The sequence below is a fragment of the Pituophis catenifer genome, unplaced genomic scaffold (assembly GCF_029215685.1).
Source record: "Pituophis catenifer annectens isolate HBS135680 unplaced genomic scaffold, rPitCat1.0.hap2 SCAF_2, whole genome shotgun sequence".
NCBI lineage: Eukaryota > Metazoa > Chordata > Lepidosauria > Squamata > Colubridae > Pituophis > Pituophis catenifer.
In genome coordinates, this window is record NW_027256882.1 from 167,280,001 (window position 1) to 167,296,465 (window position 16,465).

At 42.6% G+C, this 16,465-nt stretch overlaps 1 protein-coding gene across 1 annotated transcript in view; it reads right to left on the reverse strand.

Moving 5' to 3' along the window:
• LRP1 (LDL receptor related protein 1) overlaps positions 1–16,465 on the reverse strand; it is a 331,544-nt gene that overhangs the window by 12,675 nt on the left and 302,404 nt on the right. Inside the window, exons 70-82 of the mRNA XM_070938005.1 lie at positions 15,138–15,244; positions 14,033–14,165; positions 13,190–13,309; positions 11,616–11,738; positions 10,341–10,484; positions 9,966–10,100; positions 7,805–7,924; positions 6,077–6,345; positions 5,806–5,984; positions 5,621–5,727; positions 5,371–5,487; positions 4,209–4,385; positions 2,385–2,525 (exon numbers count right to left, since the gene is read on the reverse strand). Coding sequence (XP_070794106.1) covers positions 2,385–2,525; positions 4,209–4,385; positions 5,371–5,487; positions 5,621–5,727; positions 5,806–5,984; positions 6,077–6,345; positions 7,805–7,924; positions 9,966–10,100; positions 10,341–10,484; positions 11,616–11,738; positions 13,190–13,309; positions 14,033–14,165; positions 15,138–15,244 — 1,872 coding nt within the window. The remainder of the gene's footprint in view (positions 1–2,384; positions 2,526–4,208; positions 4,386–5,370; positions 5,488–5,620; positions 5,728–5,805; positions 5,985–6,076; positions 6,346–7,804; positions 7,925–9,965; positions 10,101–10,340; positions 10,485–11,615; positions 11,739–13,189; positions 13,310–14,032; positions 14,166–15,137; positions 15,245–16,465) is intronic.

The following is a 16,465-nucleotide window of genomic DNA, read 5'->3' on the forward strand; positions in this document are numbered from 1 at the left end:
CCTGCAGTAGGTAGCTCTGAATATTCTCCTACTTTTACAAGCACAAGACAGTTCTCAGTAAAGGTTCTTATTCCATGAGATACTTGCCATGTGTAGAATTGTCTTTATCTCCTTGCTCTTAAGTAGAAGCACAAAGGTATTGATTCTTCTATCAAGTGCCTTGCAACTAATAAGTTGGTTGTAAGATTGTAAAGTACCCTAAAAACCATTTATCTTGCTCATCATGGCTTGGGACCGGGTTATCTGAGGGACCGTCTCTTGCCGGTCACATTTACCCAACCCATCAAAACGGGGAGGCAGGGAATGTTGCGGGTCCCATCCCTGAGTGAGATACACCTGGTGGGACCCAGAAGAAGGGCCTTCTCCGTGGTGGCTCCCTCTCTCTGCAACATCATTCCCCCAGAGATTAGAATGGCCCCCACTCTCATACTCTTCTGGAAGGTGCTGAAGACCTGGTTCTGTCAGCGGGTCTGGGGAACCCAGAGTGGGATGGACCCCATTAAATGGCTCGTGTGATCTGCTGTCGCCAGAGCGGGAGAGTGGGAGGTGGGGGTGATTTTGTTATATTGTACTATATTAATTTATTTGATTCTTTTTTTGTTAGTTTTTATTGTTTTAAATAGAATAGAGTAGAGTAGAGTAGAGTAGAGTAGAGTAGAGTAGAGTAGAGTAGAGTAGAGTAGAATAGAATAGAATAGAATAGAATAGAATAGAATAGAATAGAATAGAATAGAATAGAATAGAATTGAATTGAATTGAATTGAATTGAATTGAATTTTTTATTGGCCAAGTGTGATTGGACACACAAGGAATTTGTCTTGGTGCATATGCACCAATAATTATATAAAAAAATAAATAAAAATAAATAAAAATGGTTTTATATTCTCTAAGCCGCCTTGAGTTGCCATGGGCGAATAGGCAGCAATATAAATAATAAATAAATAAATAAATAATGTATGAGAATGCCGTACTACTCTTCCTGATCAGACTGAAAACACAACATTACTTGCTCCACAAGAGATAAAAGAATGCAAGGGGAAGTCAGAAACGGTGCACAAAGGAGGCTCACTGTTCTCCTGGGACCTGAAATAGCTCTCTGTACACTTGTGGCACGTATGCTTTGCTTTGATGCTTACGGCTTCCTAAGAAGCATCGGCCCACCAGGCAAGAAAAACATAGGGCCGTCTAGTTTGTAGTCTTGTGTTTGCCATTAACTTCAGAAGTAGCGAAAAGAACATTAAGGCAGGAGGATGTAACTACTTGTAAACCTCAACTGCAGTTTTGTAGTACTTTTAACGAAGTCACTGAAATGTGTTGATTTCCGGCCAAAAGACACTTGTGCAAGCGTTCTACCGCATTTATGTAAAAAGGCAGAACAAAATTGCCGTCAAGCATTAAACAGGCTTAAAATATGTTGTGCTCCCCGTCCTCCTCCAACTCTTCCCATTTGCATGGTGTATCCTTTTCTCTTTTCATCATGAAACTGAGCTCTCCTTTGGAAAAGAAGAGAAAGGTATGATTCCTGATCTGTCTGTCTTGGGTTAGGTCTAGCGCAACATTTTCTTATTATCTTTCTGGGGGAAAAAAAAACCTTTAACTGGAAAAAACCACTGAGCCTGGATTGTCTCCATACAAAGCATGAGCTTTGGGCAGAAGACACAGAAATATATAGCCAGTTGGACAAATACGTTTAAAAACAGTTTTTATCCATGGGCTATCAGACTCCTAAATGCAACTACAATCACTCCATGCATACATGGAAACAGATGACTGGTTTCTCCCTAATTACTTGTATAAGGACCATTATCTATATTATTCATGTTGTCTTGTATTTTTGTTATGGATTTTTGTTAGTAGAGGCTAAATCAATTTTGTTGTATATATGTACAATGACAATAAAGGTTATTGTTATTGTTGTTATTGATGACTAAAATGCAAACTCGGCGTATTTCCACACTGCCGTTATTTTCACTCCTTCGATCCTGTGAATAAACCACGCAAAATTCATCTAGGTCAAGGGTGGGCAACTGTGGCCCTTTTACAACCTCTGGACTTCAACTCCCAGAATTCCTGAGACAGCTTGGCTATCTCAGGAATTCTGGGAGTTGAAGTCCACAGGTTGTAAAAGGGCCACAGTTGCCCACCCCTGATCTAGGTGGGTTCTGATGGCCATCAGTTTCAGTTGGTGAAGGGATACTTGAGCTGATTTCCATTGTCCAATAAAGAAACCCAAACTATGGTACCCACCATGTTGAAGTATTCATCTTGCATGTCTTACCAGGGGCTGCCTGAGAAGGATCATCGCCTTAAAGGGCAACAAAGTTCAAGCCTAAAGGACCCACAGTTACAGAGAGCTCAGAACATAGAAGGGAAGATGGACCTACCAGCAGGTGAGACACTAGGTGAAGGAACAAGCACACATATGCCATTGTCCAACCTCCTGCCATTGGGGCAGGTGCACACAGGACCACTTGGGCTTAGGAGGCAGAGCCATTCACACTTCTTCCTGTCACAGGGGTTGGTCACTGGAGAGAAAAGACAGCAAATGTAAGAGTTCAGCAGAGGTCTCAGGTAAAACATTTTCTGTCACTGCATGGCAGACCCTTTGGCGTCCAAAGAAGCTTGGGAAAAGAACCTCAGGAAGTAAGACCTGATTTTCTGGGTTGCCTTCTTTTCATTCGGTTTCGGAAGAGCCTTTTTACAATCCAGCTTGTCTTTTCCTGGCTCAGAGTCCATGCTGATCAATTCTCTCTCCCCCTCCCCTTCTATTTCTTGATGATCCATTAGACCAGGGGTGTCAAACTCGATTTCATTGAGGGCCGCATCAGCATTATGTTTGACCTCAGGGGATGTGGCCAGCTCGACATCACTCATGTCAGGAGCACCTGTGGTGACCCAAGCGCTCTGCCAGCAAAAACAGCTCCCGAGTTCCGTTTTTGGCTGTGACGGCCTCCTGCAACCCTCTGCCAGTGAAAACGGAGCTCTGTTTTCACTGGCAGAGGCACCGTGGGCTGGTCTGTTGCTATTTCCAGGGTGGCCCTGTGGGCCAGATCTAAGCACCCCATGGGCCGGATCCAACCCCCGAGCCTTGAGTTTGACACCCCTGCATTAGACTAACGTATCTGCTTATTATCACTCTGAAAATGCACATTCTCTCCAGTTTAGCCAATAATGTGCCTCGATTAATGCAACAATTTAGAACGAGCAAATTCCACACAGATGAAATCATGTGATTGGAAAACGTAAATAGAAATGAATGCCCATAACCAAAATCAATGGATCTTCTAGCCAACATCCCTGATGTTTCGGCGATTCTATAGAACCTTTCCCATTCCAGCTAATGTACTTCCAGAATTTTATGAACAATTCCAGAATGCACGAATGACTGCATTCCAAGAGACCGACAGAATCTTTTAGGAGGAAAACTGAATGTTCCCTTGCTCCATTTTGCACAACTTTTTTTTTTTTACTCTCATAAATCTTTTCCAAAGAAACAGGAAAGTAATGCATCTAACTCCCTGAGGGCTTCCTTAACTTGTCTGTGGTAAACCTATGTGCTGAAAGCATTTTAAATATCTGAAATAGTTCAATAACTCCACTGTTCAACAAACCAAACCCTAATGATGGGCAGGCTGTAATTTAGCATAGTTTGAGCCTCCAATATACAGGCAAAAATCTCAATGTTTTGTTACAGTTTCTTGCCTCTCATCACCTTTTTTTCTATGCTGCAGGGACCTCTAGAGGTAAATCTATGACAGTAATCAGCTCTGTCCATACAAATACCGAATCCAAGTTCAGTTATCATGGCCTTGGCATCTACTTTGCAGATGGTCAAATTATGAAATCATGTCAATCCCAGCCCCACACATATAGCCTTATGCATGGTTGGTACTATTTTCTTTTTCCCCCCTAGTCATTCCTTTCTGATGAAATATCTTAAATAGCTCCATTTTTTTTAATGCCTTTCTCAAAACTGGACTTAACCCGTATGTCAGTTTTGTTCTTAAAAGCAAACCTAGTTCTAACTAACCAATTCTAACTAACGTTCCAGCTTTCCCCAATCTTGTGCCTTCCATATGTAGCACATTAAAACTGAGAAAGTCAGAATAGGGTTTTTGGAGGGTTTTTTTGGTCACAGGTCCTGCATTTGGTTCCCCATGATGTAATACCAAAAGCCACGTTGTGGTGCTCCATAAAGTGAAACTGACCATCTGGCTGTTTATACTGGTGGTAGAGTACCACATCGGTGGCATGGTTTAGTCCAGCGGTAAGATTGGTGACAGTGCCGTGGCCAAACTTGTGGATCTTGAAGATGCGATTGTTGATGTAAGTGACCCCGTAAATGTAGTCTTCAAAAATGTCAATGCTGAAGGGATGGCTGAGTCCTAGAGGAAAAAAGGCATGAAAGAAGAGTAAGAGATTGTTTGGGCGATTCTACTTGTTGTAGTATTGGGGAGACAATATTTGAATTTGGCCAGGTGAGCTAAACATCTGTCCCTAAAACAAAGACAGGGAAAGAACGATGATCTATTGATTGCCACCATGAAGAGGAAAAGAAATGTCCTATCCCAGTGATGGCGAAGGTATGGCACGTGTGCCACAGGTGGCACACGGAGCCATATCTGTGGGCACGTGAGTGTTGCCCTAGCTCAGCTCCAGCGCGCATGCGCACACCGTTCAGCTAATTTCAGGTCCCACCATAAGTCGGGAAACAGGCCTTTTCCGACCTCCGGAGGGCCTCCGGGGGTGGGGGGGAGTCCATTTTTACCCTCCCCAGGCTCCAAGAAAGCCTCTGGAGCCTGGGGAGGGCGAAAAACGGGGGGAGCACAGGGGGGTCGCACGCGCATGCACAGGGGGGATAGGGCACATTGAATTATGGGTGTGGGCACGCACACGCGTGACCCCCCCACTGCCCCCACTTTTGGCACACGATGGCAAAAAGGTTAGCCATCACTATCCTATCCTGTATTAATTTCAGTGAAAAATATTCTTATATTCTGTAAAAGAAGAACACATTCAACTGATGACAACTTCTAAGACTGAAAGCAGGAAGCAATGTTCTCTAATTCCAATTGCACTTCTGGAAGAAAAAAATACTTCTCTAAAAAAAAGTGAGAGGGATGTAGCATTGGTGGTTCAGATTGCTTTAGTTGATTTACCTTGCCCATTTGATTTAAAAACAATAATTGCATTATCATTGCTAACTAAAAAAAGAGATAATAGATACATTGCCTAGGAGAGAGAAGATCTTATCGTGCCACCAGAAGTATATCATCACCTCTATTTCCCATATACGCACACAGGTCTGCATAGATAGGCAAACAAAAGCACAGAGATGCATGATTCATTTATAATTTTTTCTTCTTTTACCTTTCTTGCTGTCGATGGCCACTACTGGGTCAGTGCCATTGAGCCTGATGCTGCCAATGACTGACAGCTTGGCATCTGCCCAGTACAGACGCTCATTGTGGTAATCAACAGCCAGACCTGCAAGTAAACCACAAATGTTGATTACAATACTTAACTTTTCAAAAGTCCTGAAAGTCAAGCATATTTCCGCCATCCCCAGCTTTGATTAGAAAACTGGGCTCCTAAAGCACAGATTATTCGCTTAACTCACCAGTAGGCCACTGGATATTGTCCTGGACAAGCGTCTCTCTTAAGGTCCCATCCATTGCAGCTGTTTCAATTTTAGGGTGGTTCCCCCAATCTGACCAGTACATGACGCTATAAAGAGAAAGGCCTTCTGTGAGATCATTCTACAGGGACAGGGCAAGTTGGAAGGAGTACTGAGGCTTCTCTTACCCTCGAAGCGGGTCCACGACGATTGCATGTGGTTCATCAATCATGCCTGAGATCAGTGTCTTGCGATTCTCCCCCTTCATCTGTGCTACTTCTATGACGTCACGCCCCGAGTCTGTCCAATAAATGTTCCCAGCCACCCAATCCACGGCAATGCCCCGTGGCATCTTTAACCCTGAGATCTGAAAGAGAAAGCAGGAAGCAAAATGAACTTCAAGGCCTTTTCGAAATCTCAGCTCTGCCGGCTGCTCAGTCATGAATTTCGGCCACTTACATTTAGATGGGTAACACCGCCGTCAATCTGCCGTCGGTTACGATTGGAGGCGCTAGAACCAGCTGAGGAGGGGAGATCACGGCAGGATATGCGTCCCGTGTGCCAGTTAGTCCAGTATATCTTGTTACCCTTCACGTACACATCCATGGCAGCAATACGGACATTTTCATCACCTTGGAAGGCGGGTTCATAGGCCGAGTTCGGGTTGAAGGGATACATGCTGCGGATCTTGTTGTCATCAGCAATGTAAAGTATCTGATACTCAGAGCCTGAAAAAAAGGAATAGAACCGTTATCTTGATTTTTATGAGCCCGACATGAAAATGAGTGAATCTTCCCACAGAGAGATGAACAAGGCAGAAGAGGGGAAGCCTCCATTTTCAGGAAAAAGAGAGCAAACATGACCACTCCTCATTCTCATGATGAATTTAACCTGAGGTGTAATTATATATGTTTGCACACCTCAAGGAAGCAGTCTAAATGCTTGCAGGCATGTAGTTCTTGCCATCTAAGAAAGCATATTTTTATAGGCTTTCCATAAATATTTGCTTATGAGTATCTCTTTGATGGTGATCTACCGCCAAAGTGTGAAAATACACAAGTGCCTTATAGTACATCCTATATGAAAAAGAAGATGAAATTCCTTGGCAATTCTAGGCCCCCAAAGCACAGCAGGGAGTTACATAGGCTCTTTGTTCCCTCACAGAGAGCAAATGTACAAACTTTCTTCAGGAGTGCCAAGGGGCTGATAGAAAATCTGACTCACTAGGCCCCATAATGAGAAAATGGAGTTCTGTAATCAGCCAAGTGTTTTAATGTCATAGTCACCTTACTTTAGTTTCATCCTCAGCTCTGTTTCTGCTTTATCTCTCATTTTGCTCTGATCAAGCATAAGGCAGACTGTAATTTGTTTTTTTTTCCTTTAGAAGCAGCTAAAGAGAATTTGGCTGCAAAAGCCAGAACTCACTGCTCTTGAATAGTAATGCGCCAAAGTATGTGTCATGGCACTCAAAGCATTATCATACATGCCAATTAAAAATGGGGATTAAATAGTATTCTGCCACTGATCCTGCGAGGAGCAAATCTGACTGTTTTCTTCCCAGTAAGACAAAAGTTAATAGAAACAAAGTCCAGCTAGCTTATATTCTTCCAGAAAAAAAAATTCAGGAAAGCAACTTCTAGAATACCAGGACCAACATACCTCAGAGAAGAGTATCAAGCTGAGAAGAAAGGTTTTGAAATGTTTTGGCCAAGGATTTTCTCTTTGATCCTCCTTTAATTTTTACAAGAGACCCTGTGATTACAGCAGCACCATGCTCTTTCCACACAAAAGGCTTCTACCCAGGGTGTTTTCTACCGCATGACACAACTGAGCTTTGCGGAGATTCCAGGAACCATTAGAAAATGGCAGGAGCCTCTGTGAAAAGAATCTTGTGCTGCCCTAAGTATGCTGGTTTTTAAAAAGGTTACATTAAACTGGAAAAGATCCTTTGACAGCTCCTTTTTAGAAAGCACAAGTCAGTTTCACTATGTCAGGCCTGACAAATATTTCTGGTTGTTTTTTTTTAACATTTAGAAAAACATGCAGAAATGAATAGGCGAATGAAGTAATCCTATAAAATCTGTTCAAATCTCAATAAGCCCCACCATCAGCTGATCTCTCTGATACACACAGGGACGCTGCTCTGAGTATTAAATAAAGCTCCCATCCTAATGCCGTTTCCAGTACCTTCAGCCTTGCACATGTGATGGGTCTTCTGGAAGTTCTTGGCACAAGTGCACATATAGGAGCCCTTGGTGTTGTTGCAGAGATGACTGCAAACCCTGAAGTTCAGGCATTCGTTGATGTCTACGTAGAACAAGGAAGACGTGAAAACAAGATCACTGGATGTAAACGACTGAAGGGTGGAGTAAATCACGACATATTTTTTTTCTGCCTTAAGACTCAGGAGTAACAGAACAATAAGTAGAAGATCTCCCCAATGTCCCTTCCAACACTGTTGTTCCATATTCTAAAAGTGGGAATCTCTGCAGGATACATGAAAATTTGGTTCTATCAAAATTATTTATAGCACATATGGTCCCCTATTGACCAGGGAGTTCATTGGTAGAAAGTAATTATTCCCTCAGGGTTCCACTTGCTACTTTAAAAAAAAAAATTCAACAGTAATGGATGGAGTGAATCTAATGCCATGATATAACTCATTAGACTGGAGGGATGTTCCTATGAATAATGGTGCTTATTCCAAATGAGAATGTGATGGCTACCAACTGTATGTGTGTATAAAAATCAAAGGGAACAATCTTGGGCTTTGTATGTACAACGAAAACTTGGGAAGCGGAGTGTAAAATACTCATGAAAGAGATTTGGGGATCTGGGTACAAAACTCACTGAAATCATGAAGCCAAGAGCCATTCTGGCATATTTTCTGCCAGGGAACTAGTAAAACCCCTCCCCAGAAATGTATATTTATGCACGCTTGGCAACCATAATATCAGAATGAAAATCTCACTTTAAGAATGGCTAGGAATGTACAGGTGGCTAATTTCTAGCCTTGGATTGTTCCTAGAAAAATATTCTTGTCTTCTTATGTCTTCTTTCTCTCTCCTTATCTATAGATGGACTGTGTGCTTGCAAACGAGATGCAAGCATTCAATACCATTCGGTACAAGCACCACCAAACAAAAAATAAAGTGGGCCAGTTAAAAGGACAAGTCTTTCCATAGCTACCTGTTGTTTTGATTTATCACCCATTATCGCTAAAAAAGCAGAAGCTGGAGAAGTTTAGAATCCCCAAATGTCTTTGTTCCTCCCCTGTGCTCCATCTCACTGCCAATCAGGTGTTAATTTAGCACTAAGGAGTAGATTGCAAAAAATTGATTTCCCTGCAGTTCCTGTCATTAGCCAGGAAGGGGAGGGGGTATGAATAATGTAAAGTTTTAGAGGAAAGCTCAAATTACAGTCGCAGCACATCTGGCAAGCAGTGAGTGCCATCAGCTTGGCTGATGAGGATGCTTATCAGTCTAGTGGCGGGCATCACGTTGCCTTCACGTGACGTTTTTCCACTTCGCGGAGCTGGGGTGGACGTGGCCTGGGCGTGACCCATCCGGCCTGCGGGCCGCCCTTTTGATACCCCTGGTCTAGTGCTATTGGTAGACTTTCCCGTGCCTTGCATCAGCCACACACACACAGGTCACACACAGGTCTCTCTCTCTCTCTCCAATCAGGGACTCCTTAATCCTGTGGCAGTTGCTCCTCTTATTTTGCTTCCCTAATACAAAGATTACAGCCTTCAGACCATGAAGGTTTCCAGAGCTGGAAACAATTTTAAAAATCAATAATGCAACACACACACACACACACACACACACACACACATAGAAACACATACACACAGCATGAACAAACAAACAACCTGAAATCATAATGAACAGCAGAAAAGGACAACCTGCACCAGTTTCAAGAATTTGAGAAGGAAGGCGTTTCCCCTTCCTAAGTGATTTCAGATCCTCTTCTACTTCTACCTCATCCTTGAAATGAAGACCGTTTTTCACTGATCCCAAACTGGATTGATTCCAAAAACCCAGAACAGGTTGCACTCAAGTGGTTCCTTTCCTTCATGGATTACAAAAGGTTATCTTTCGTGTTGACAGATGGTGACATAGATTTTATCAAAAGCATTGATGTTGTTTCAGCCAGACAACTGAAACATTTTAGATTTTGTTTTTAACAAATGACTATAACCCAAGGCTGATTTCCTATATTTTTGTTTAAAATGGACCAAGCTTTGTTGGAGACTTAAAAAAAAAAGGAGAAGGAAGATTCGTAAAAATACCTTTTTAAAAATAACTATATTCACAGCATCCAATGGACACAATTGGTCTCCTACCTTGGCAGAAATTCTTGCCTGGCACTTTCTGAAAGCCACTGCGGCAGGTGCAGTAAACAGATGAGGGGCTCTGGATACATTTGGCTTCATCGCCACACATGGTTACATTGGTGTGACAGCCATACGTCTTGGGATCTGCAAGCACAAAATGGGAATAAACAAATTTTACATCAGCAGCACCAACAAGAGAGATAGGACAGCAGCTGGGGGTATGAGCATGTAATCGGTCAAACCATTCGGAGTTTCATCCTACCATACTGACAATTCCCCTTCTGTGCCACAAGCTATCTTTCCCTCCCCCACACCTGAAGGGAAAAAAAAATAACATCCCCCTACTATCCAATATTATCCACATTCGGTGGTCTGTCCCCTCACCCTGCAAGCAATGGTCTTCATCAGATCCATCTCCACAGTCATCAAAAAAGTTGCAGCGATGCTCAGCACTGATACATTTCCCGTTGGTGCACAGGAATTCATTCTTCTCGTGGCTGCAGCTCCTAGGTCTGGTGGTTGGTGAATCTGTGGGGTTAAAACGAGTGAGAAGGCAAAAGAATGCATCACGATGCCACAATTCGATATCTTTCATTCCCTTGTCTTCCTTTCCGAAGAATCATAAATCTAGTCTGCGTCTCCACAGAGGTGACTGGATTTTACTATTACCTCAGGTGGCAAGGCAAGTAAATTCATCCACTGTGGATGTTATCTGTTATATCTCCACACAAATCAATGCTCCAATCTTGTCTCTTTTTTTTTTTCCTCAGGAAGCTTAGGGCCATGACTCATGCAGAAACACAGGGGGAACTCTTTAAAATGAAGACTGTTCTAGAGGAAATTACCCAAATTTGATTGATTCCCCAAAAAAACTAAGCAGATCAGCCTTGGATGACAGACCATTTGGAATTACCCGGGCTATAGCTAGTAATAGCTCAGTATGAGGAGTGGCAAACCATTGCTATTGCCAGGGCTATAGTTGGTAATATCTATTGCCAGGGCTATAGATGGTAATATTCCAGAATGAGGTAATGACAAACCACATATAGTCCTTGACTTTTGACTGTAATGGGACCTGCTCATTATGGGTGTAAGTTGTGATGATTGTAAAATGGGCAACCCATGTCACTGACCTGATTTTACTATCAGTTTTTTTTTGTGGTGGTCATTAACTTTATGGTTATTGGTTCCTGCCTGTCAGTTACACAATAAAAGGTAAAGGTAAAGGTTCCCCTCGCACATACTGTATGTGCTAGTCGTTACTGACTCTAGGGGGCAGTACTCATCTCTGTTTCAAAGCCAAAGAGCCAGCGCTGTCCAAAGATGTCTCCGTGGTCATGTGGCCGGCACGACTAAACACCAAAGGCACACGGAACGCTGTTACCTTCCCAGCAAAGTGGTCCCTATTTTTCTACTTGCATTTTTTACGTGCTTTCGAACTGCTAGGTTGGCAGAAGCTGGGACAAGTAACGGAGGGATTCGAACCGCTGAACTGCCAACCTTTCGATCGACAAGCTCAGCGTCTTAGCCACTGAGCCATTGCGTCCCTCTACAGTTACACAATAGATTAGTATAAATGAACCAAGATTGTAGTTTATTACTTGTAGGGAGAGTTTGCCATGCTTCTGCAAATCTTAAGAGATAGCAGAAACCACTCACCACAGAACTGCTCATCGGTGCCATCACCACAATTATCAATCCCATCACACTGGCGGCCAATCCACAAACACACACGATCATTCTTGCAACGGAAGGGTCTGTTGGGAGGACACTGGAATTTCACTGCGGCAGAAAACAGAAGCAAAGAGAAAGAGTGAAAAAAAGGCGAACTGGGATGATTTGGAGTCACAGTATTTTTGGGCGCCATCCAGCGTAGGTGGTCGGTCCCCCTCTCCACCTTCCCATTCCTCCATTCCACTGTGGAAAATACAAAGTTCAGGACCTCTGTAGGATTCTGGACTCTGTCTACTTTTCTTTCCCCTGGCCCCTCACCCCCACAGGTTGAGAGAATGGGAGAATATAGCAGTGGTTTTCAGCTGTGCTAGAAGCCCACTGTTTACACCTGTGACTTCTGGAAGACTATGGTCACCCTCTCAGCTCAGTTGCCTTACCTGAATGGTAAACTGTGCAAGATATGAGACTGTTTCACCTGACAACTAAAGTGGTATCTGCCTTCCTATATGGATCTATCCAGCTCTGCCTTGAATGTGCTGTGGTCAGAAGCTTTCCCAAGCCTCCCCAGAGGCCTTTTCCAACTTTGGAATTCAATGTGGTTTATAAAATTCTCTCTTCTTTCTCCCCTCAGCCCCTCCTTCCAATAACACCTGTCCCTCAAAGAATGGTTTAAGAGCAGGTAATTTCGGATCAACCTGTGACTTTTGTGGATAATTGGAGATTTGAAAATAAAGGGTGTAAAGAATTGCCACCAGAAATTAATTGTATTTTGCACCATGGGGGACTTCAGTATTGGTAGAATTGACCTTTAAAATAAACAGCGTTAGGACAATTTACATTTTTGTTTAGAAAAATTCTTGCACCATTTTCATTGGGTGCAAATTACAAGAAATGTACTCCTGTATATTTTGACACTTGTGAATATAAACTGTTATGAAATATTCTTCATTTTTTTAATCTGTAGGAAAAAATGGTAACTCAAAATCTGACCTAATAACGTAGACAGTTTAACCAACAGGATTTTTAATATTTGCATATCTGTAGTGGACAAACAACTCATACAGTAGGTTTAACTTTTAACTACTGCAACATTTTGTCTTGTCTTGTTTCTCAATGTACCAACAACTTTTCAGATTCTGCATCTTAAAACCTCTTTCATGAGATCAGGGTGAAATTCTTCCAATTTCATCCTGTGTGAATCTAGACAATTCCTCAGAACTGGTTCATTTTCAGAGTGACAATCCTATAAGCATTCCTTATACTGGATACAGTATAGAGTCAGCTGTCAGCTTCCTCCCAGAATACAGCACAAAATACATTGCTTCTTTCCTTAAGTCACTCTGGAATTCCTGGGAACCTCAACTCCCAAGAGTAGGATGGTCTCAATTGGAAACGTGGTGAGAATTTGAGAGAAAGCGGCATTGGTTTTGGCTTGGATAATTGTCAAAGCCTAGGTTCTGCATATCCCTAGTTCCCTGTGAACTCTTAGCCAATCAGCTGAAAAGCGAAAATGATGAACAAGAGAAAAAGGGGCTAATCACAGGAATGAGGATACTCACAGCATTCTTCGGGATTTTCATCAGAATTGTCACCACAGTCATCCTCACCATCACATTTCCAGGCCAGTGGCTTGCACAGAGTGTTGTTACACTGGAACTCATCAAGAGGGCAAGTCCGTACTATAAAGAAGCCACAAAAGCATGTAAGTCACAACCTCATTCCTGAGCGTTGCTATCCCACCTAAGTTGTGAGTAGTATCAAAGGATGTAAAAAAAGCAATGATAAGTTCCACAACCAGGAATCCGCACATACCACCAGATCCAGGATAACATTATGTATTGGCATCCTTGCATGGCTGCATAGGCCTCAGTATCCTAACAGGGATCATCGTAGGTACAAGGCCTGCTCTCCACTTAGACCAGTCTGGGTTTAAAATTTTTTACTACCGGTTCTGTGGGTGTGGCTTGGCATGGCTTGGTGGGTGTGGCAGGGGAAGGATACTGTAAAATCTCCATTCCACCCCAATCCAGGGGAAGGTTACTGCAAAATCCCCATTTCCTCCCAATCAGCTGGGACTCAGGAGGCAGAGAATAGATGAGGGCAGAGCCAGTCAGAGGTGGTATTTACCAGTTCTCCAAACTACTCAAAATTTCCGCTACCAGTTCTCCAGAACTGGTCAGAACCTGCTGAAACCCACCTCTGACTTAGACCAGTGTTTCTTAATCTCAGCAGGTTCAAGATGTATGAACTTCAACTCCCAGAATTCCCTAGTCATCATCTTATGGTCAAGGGCTGTTTAGAGACTCCCCCAAATAGAGATAAAACTGAGATCTGGGTATTGGGATTTGACACTTAGTTTTGGTGTCCACTCTTCCAAGGGAAGAAATTATGGTTGCCATTACCTCTTGTGCCACAGTCTTCCTCATCACTGCCATCCATGCAATCGGCATCGGCATCGCAACGCCATCGCAGTGGGATGCAGTGGCCACTCTTGCAGTGGAACTGGTCTTGTTCACAGCGTGGCTTACATTCTTTCTGTGGAGGAACAAGGTTTGGGAGGCATTTCAGGTCAGAGAGCAGAGAACTAATATCGAGTAAATTATTGCTCTGTCTGAATCAACAAGGCTTTGCTAAGCAGCTGAGGTTGTTGAGTCTTAATATCATAATAATTGCAATAGGACTTTCAGAATACCGTGTGTCCCTGAAAATAAGACCCCATCTTATATTCTTTTGAACCCCAAAATAAGCGCTTGGCCTTATTGCCATGCGCTCAAAAGCCCGATTGGGCTTATTATCAGGGGATGTCTTATTTGGGGGGAAACAGGGTATAACAAATTACTTTATGTAATTACACAGGAAGAATGCAAAATTAAGTGGATGTCATATAAAATCAAAATACGATTTTTCCCTTTCTTAGAATCAGCATTAGATAGATTGATTTATCTAATTTCTAAAGAAGCTACTTCCATCAAAGCTTCCTTGTGGGTCTTTCCCAACAATTACTTATACTGTTATTCAGTAACTCATGCTTACACTTCCAGTTGTTTTTCCTAATATGCACACCAAACTGACCCACGTTTTTTCATCTACGAAAATTCTTTTAAACTCAGGCTATGCTGATCCCAGCACTCCAGTAAAATTCTGTTTACTTCTAACAAGACCATTTCACCCCATTAGATGTTAATCATATATGAAAGCTACAATTTCCCTAAACATTTGATCCATGTCTACAAAGACTATGGGTGTCAAACTTGCTGCATCACGTGACACTTTGTGATGTTTTCCCCATTCGCCTCCGGAGGACATGGCCTGCACCTGACACATCTGGCCTTTGTGCCGCCAGTTTGACACTCCTGCTATAGAAGTTATACTCAAAACACTTTAGGCCAGCTTCAAGGTGATTAGGGCTTCTGTAGGAATTCAAGCCAAAGACCAGAAGCTGATTGTGAAAGCTGCTGCATTTTGATCATAGCTTCTTTCTGGCCACTTTCCACCCTTGGGCCTTACCTCATCAGAGCCATCGGCACAGTCATGATCCCCATCACACTTCCAACGGCCTGCAATGCAACGGCCATTGGCGCAAGAGAACTCACTTTCGGAGCAAGGCCTGGGCTCTGTAAGCAGAGAAAGCAGAGAGGGACATGAACTGGAAAGCTTCAAATACACCTGTAGGGAATTGTGGCTACTCTACAATTTACACACATCAACATCGTTGCTTATTTTTAGTGCCTCACAGGGTAGACGTAAGTAGCCTGATTATCTAGTCAAACTTCAGTTTGACTAACAACAGAACAGAGGAGAAGCCAAAAGAAAAGTTGGGGAGGGGGTAAAGAGGAAGAGGTAGCAAGACAATGATTTCTGAGTTTATCAACCACATTATCCACAACGGTCGCCTTGCGGCGAGATGGGCAGCAAACAAATTGAATAAAGAAATAAATAAAACAGCAGCTTCTGCCACGCTAACAATCTCAGCTCAACTTTTCAACTTGTGAACTTTGGCCCATTCACCTGATGGCCGAAGACCTTGCATGCCGCACCATATACTAGCTTTGTGGTGAACCGGCAAGTTCCTCTATGAGATTACTAAATGTCAAGTACAGAAAACAGGAACAGCTTAAAGTTTCTTAGTCTCTGCTCCTGGGAACTGGGGGAATATGCTTTGTTGTTAAATAGATATCCATAAAGGAGAACCTTATTCTGGATACGGAATGCACTTAAAATTCAAGGAAAAGCATGGACATATTCAGTTTAAGAGCTAATTTCCATACAAAGACTGAAGTCATACCCTTTTGCATCTGCCTTTATCCTTCTTTTGTTATAACTGCATGTGAGAAAGTGAGATTGTTTTGCTATTTGTTTTACAAATGAGAGCAAGAGACTCTTATGAAACTACTGCAAATCAACCAGAGTTCTAGCAGAAGATTGCAATCCACCTTCTGCCCACTCCTAATTTAGAGATCCTCAGTGTGAAAGTTTCTGAGTGTTTCCTTGCCTCTTTGCCCCATAAAAAGTTAATGTGCAAAGAATCCCATAGATTTACAGAACCCAGCACACACCATTTTCACTTTCAACTTAGTTATTATCTTATTGGGGTGTTTTGTTGTTTTCACTGACATTGCTATAATTGCTTGCAACATAGGAAATTGCATTCGAGAAAGACAATTTCTACAGTGGTATCATCTTTATGGATGGAAAGTGAATCTTCAGAGTTTCAGAAAACAAGTTATAATATAATTTCCTAAAGTCTTCCCCAATGGAGGTGCTAGGACTGAACCAATGCATACACCCTCATATGGTAACCACTGATTGTCCCATGTTTACTGTATCATAATTGG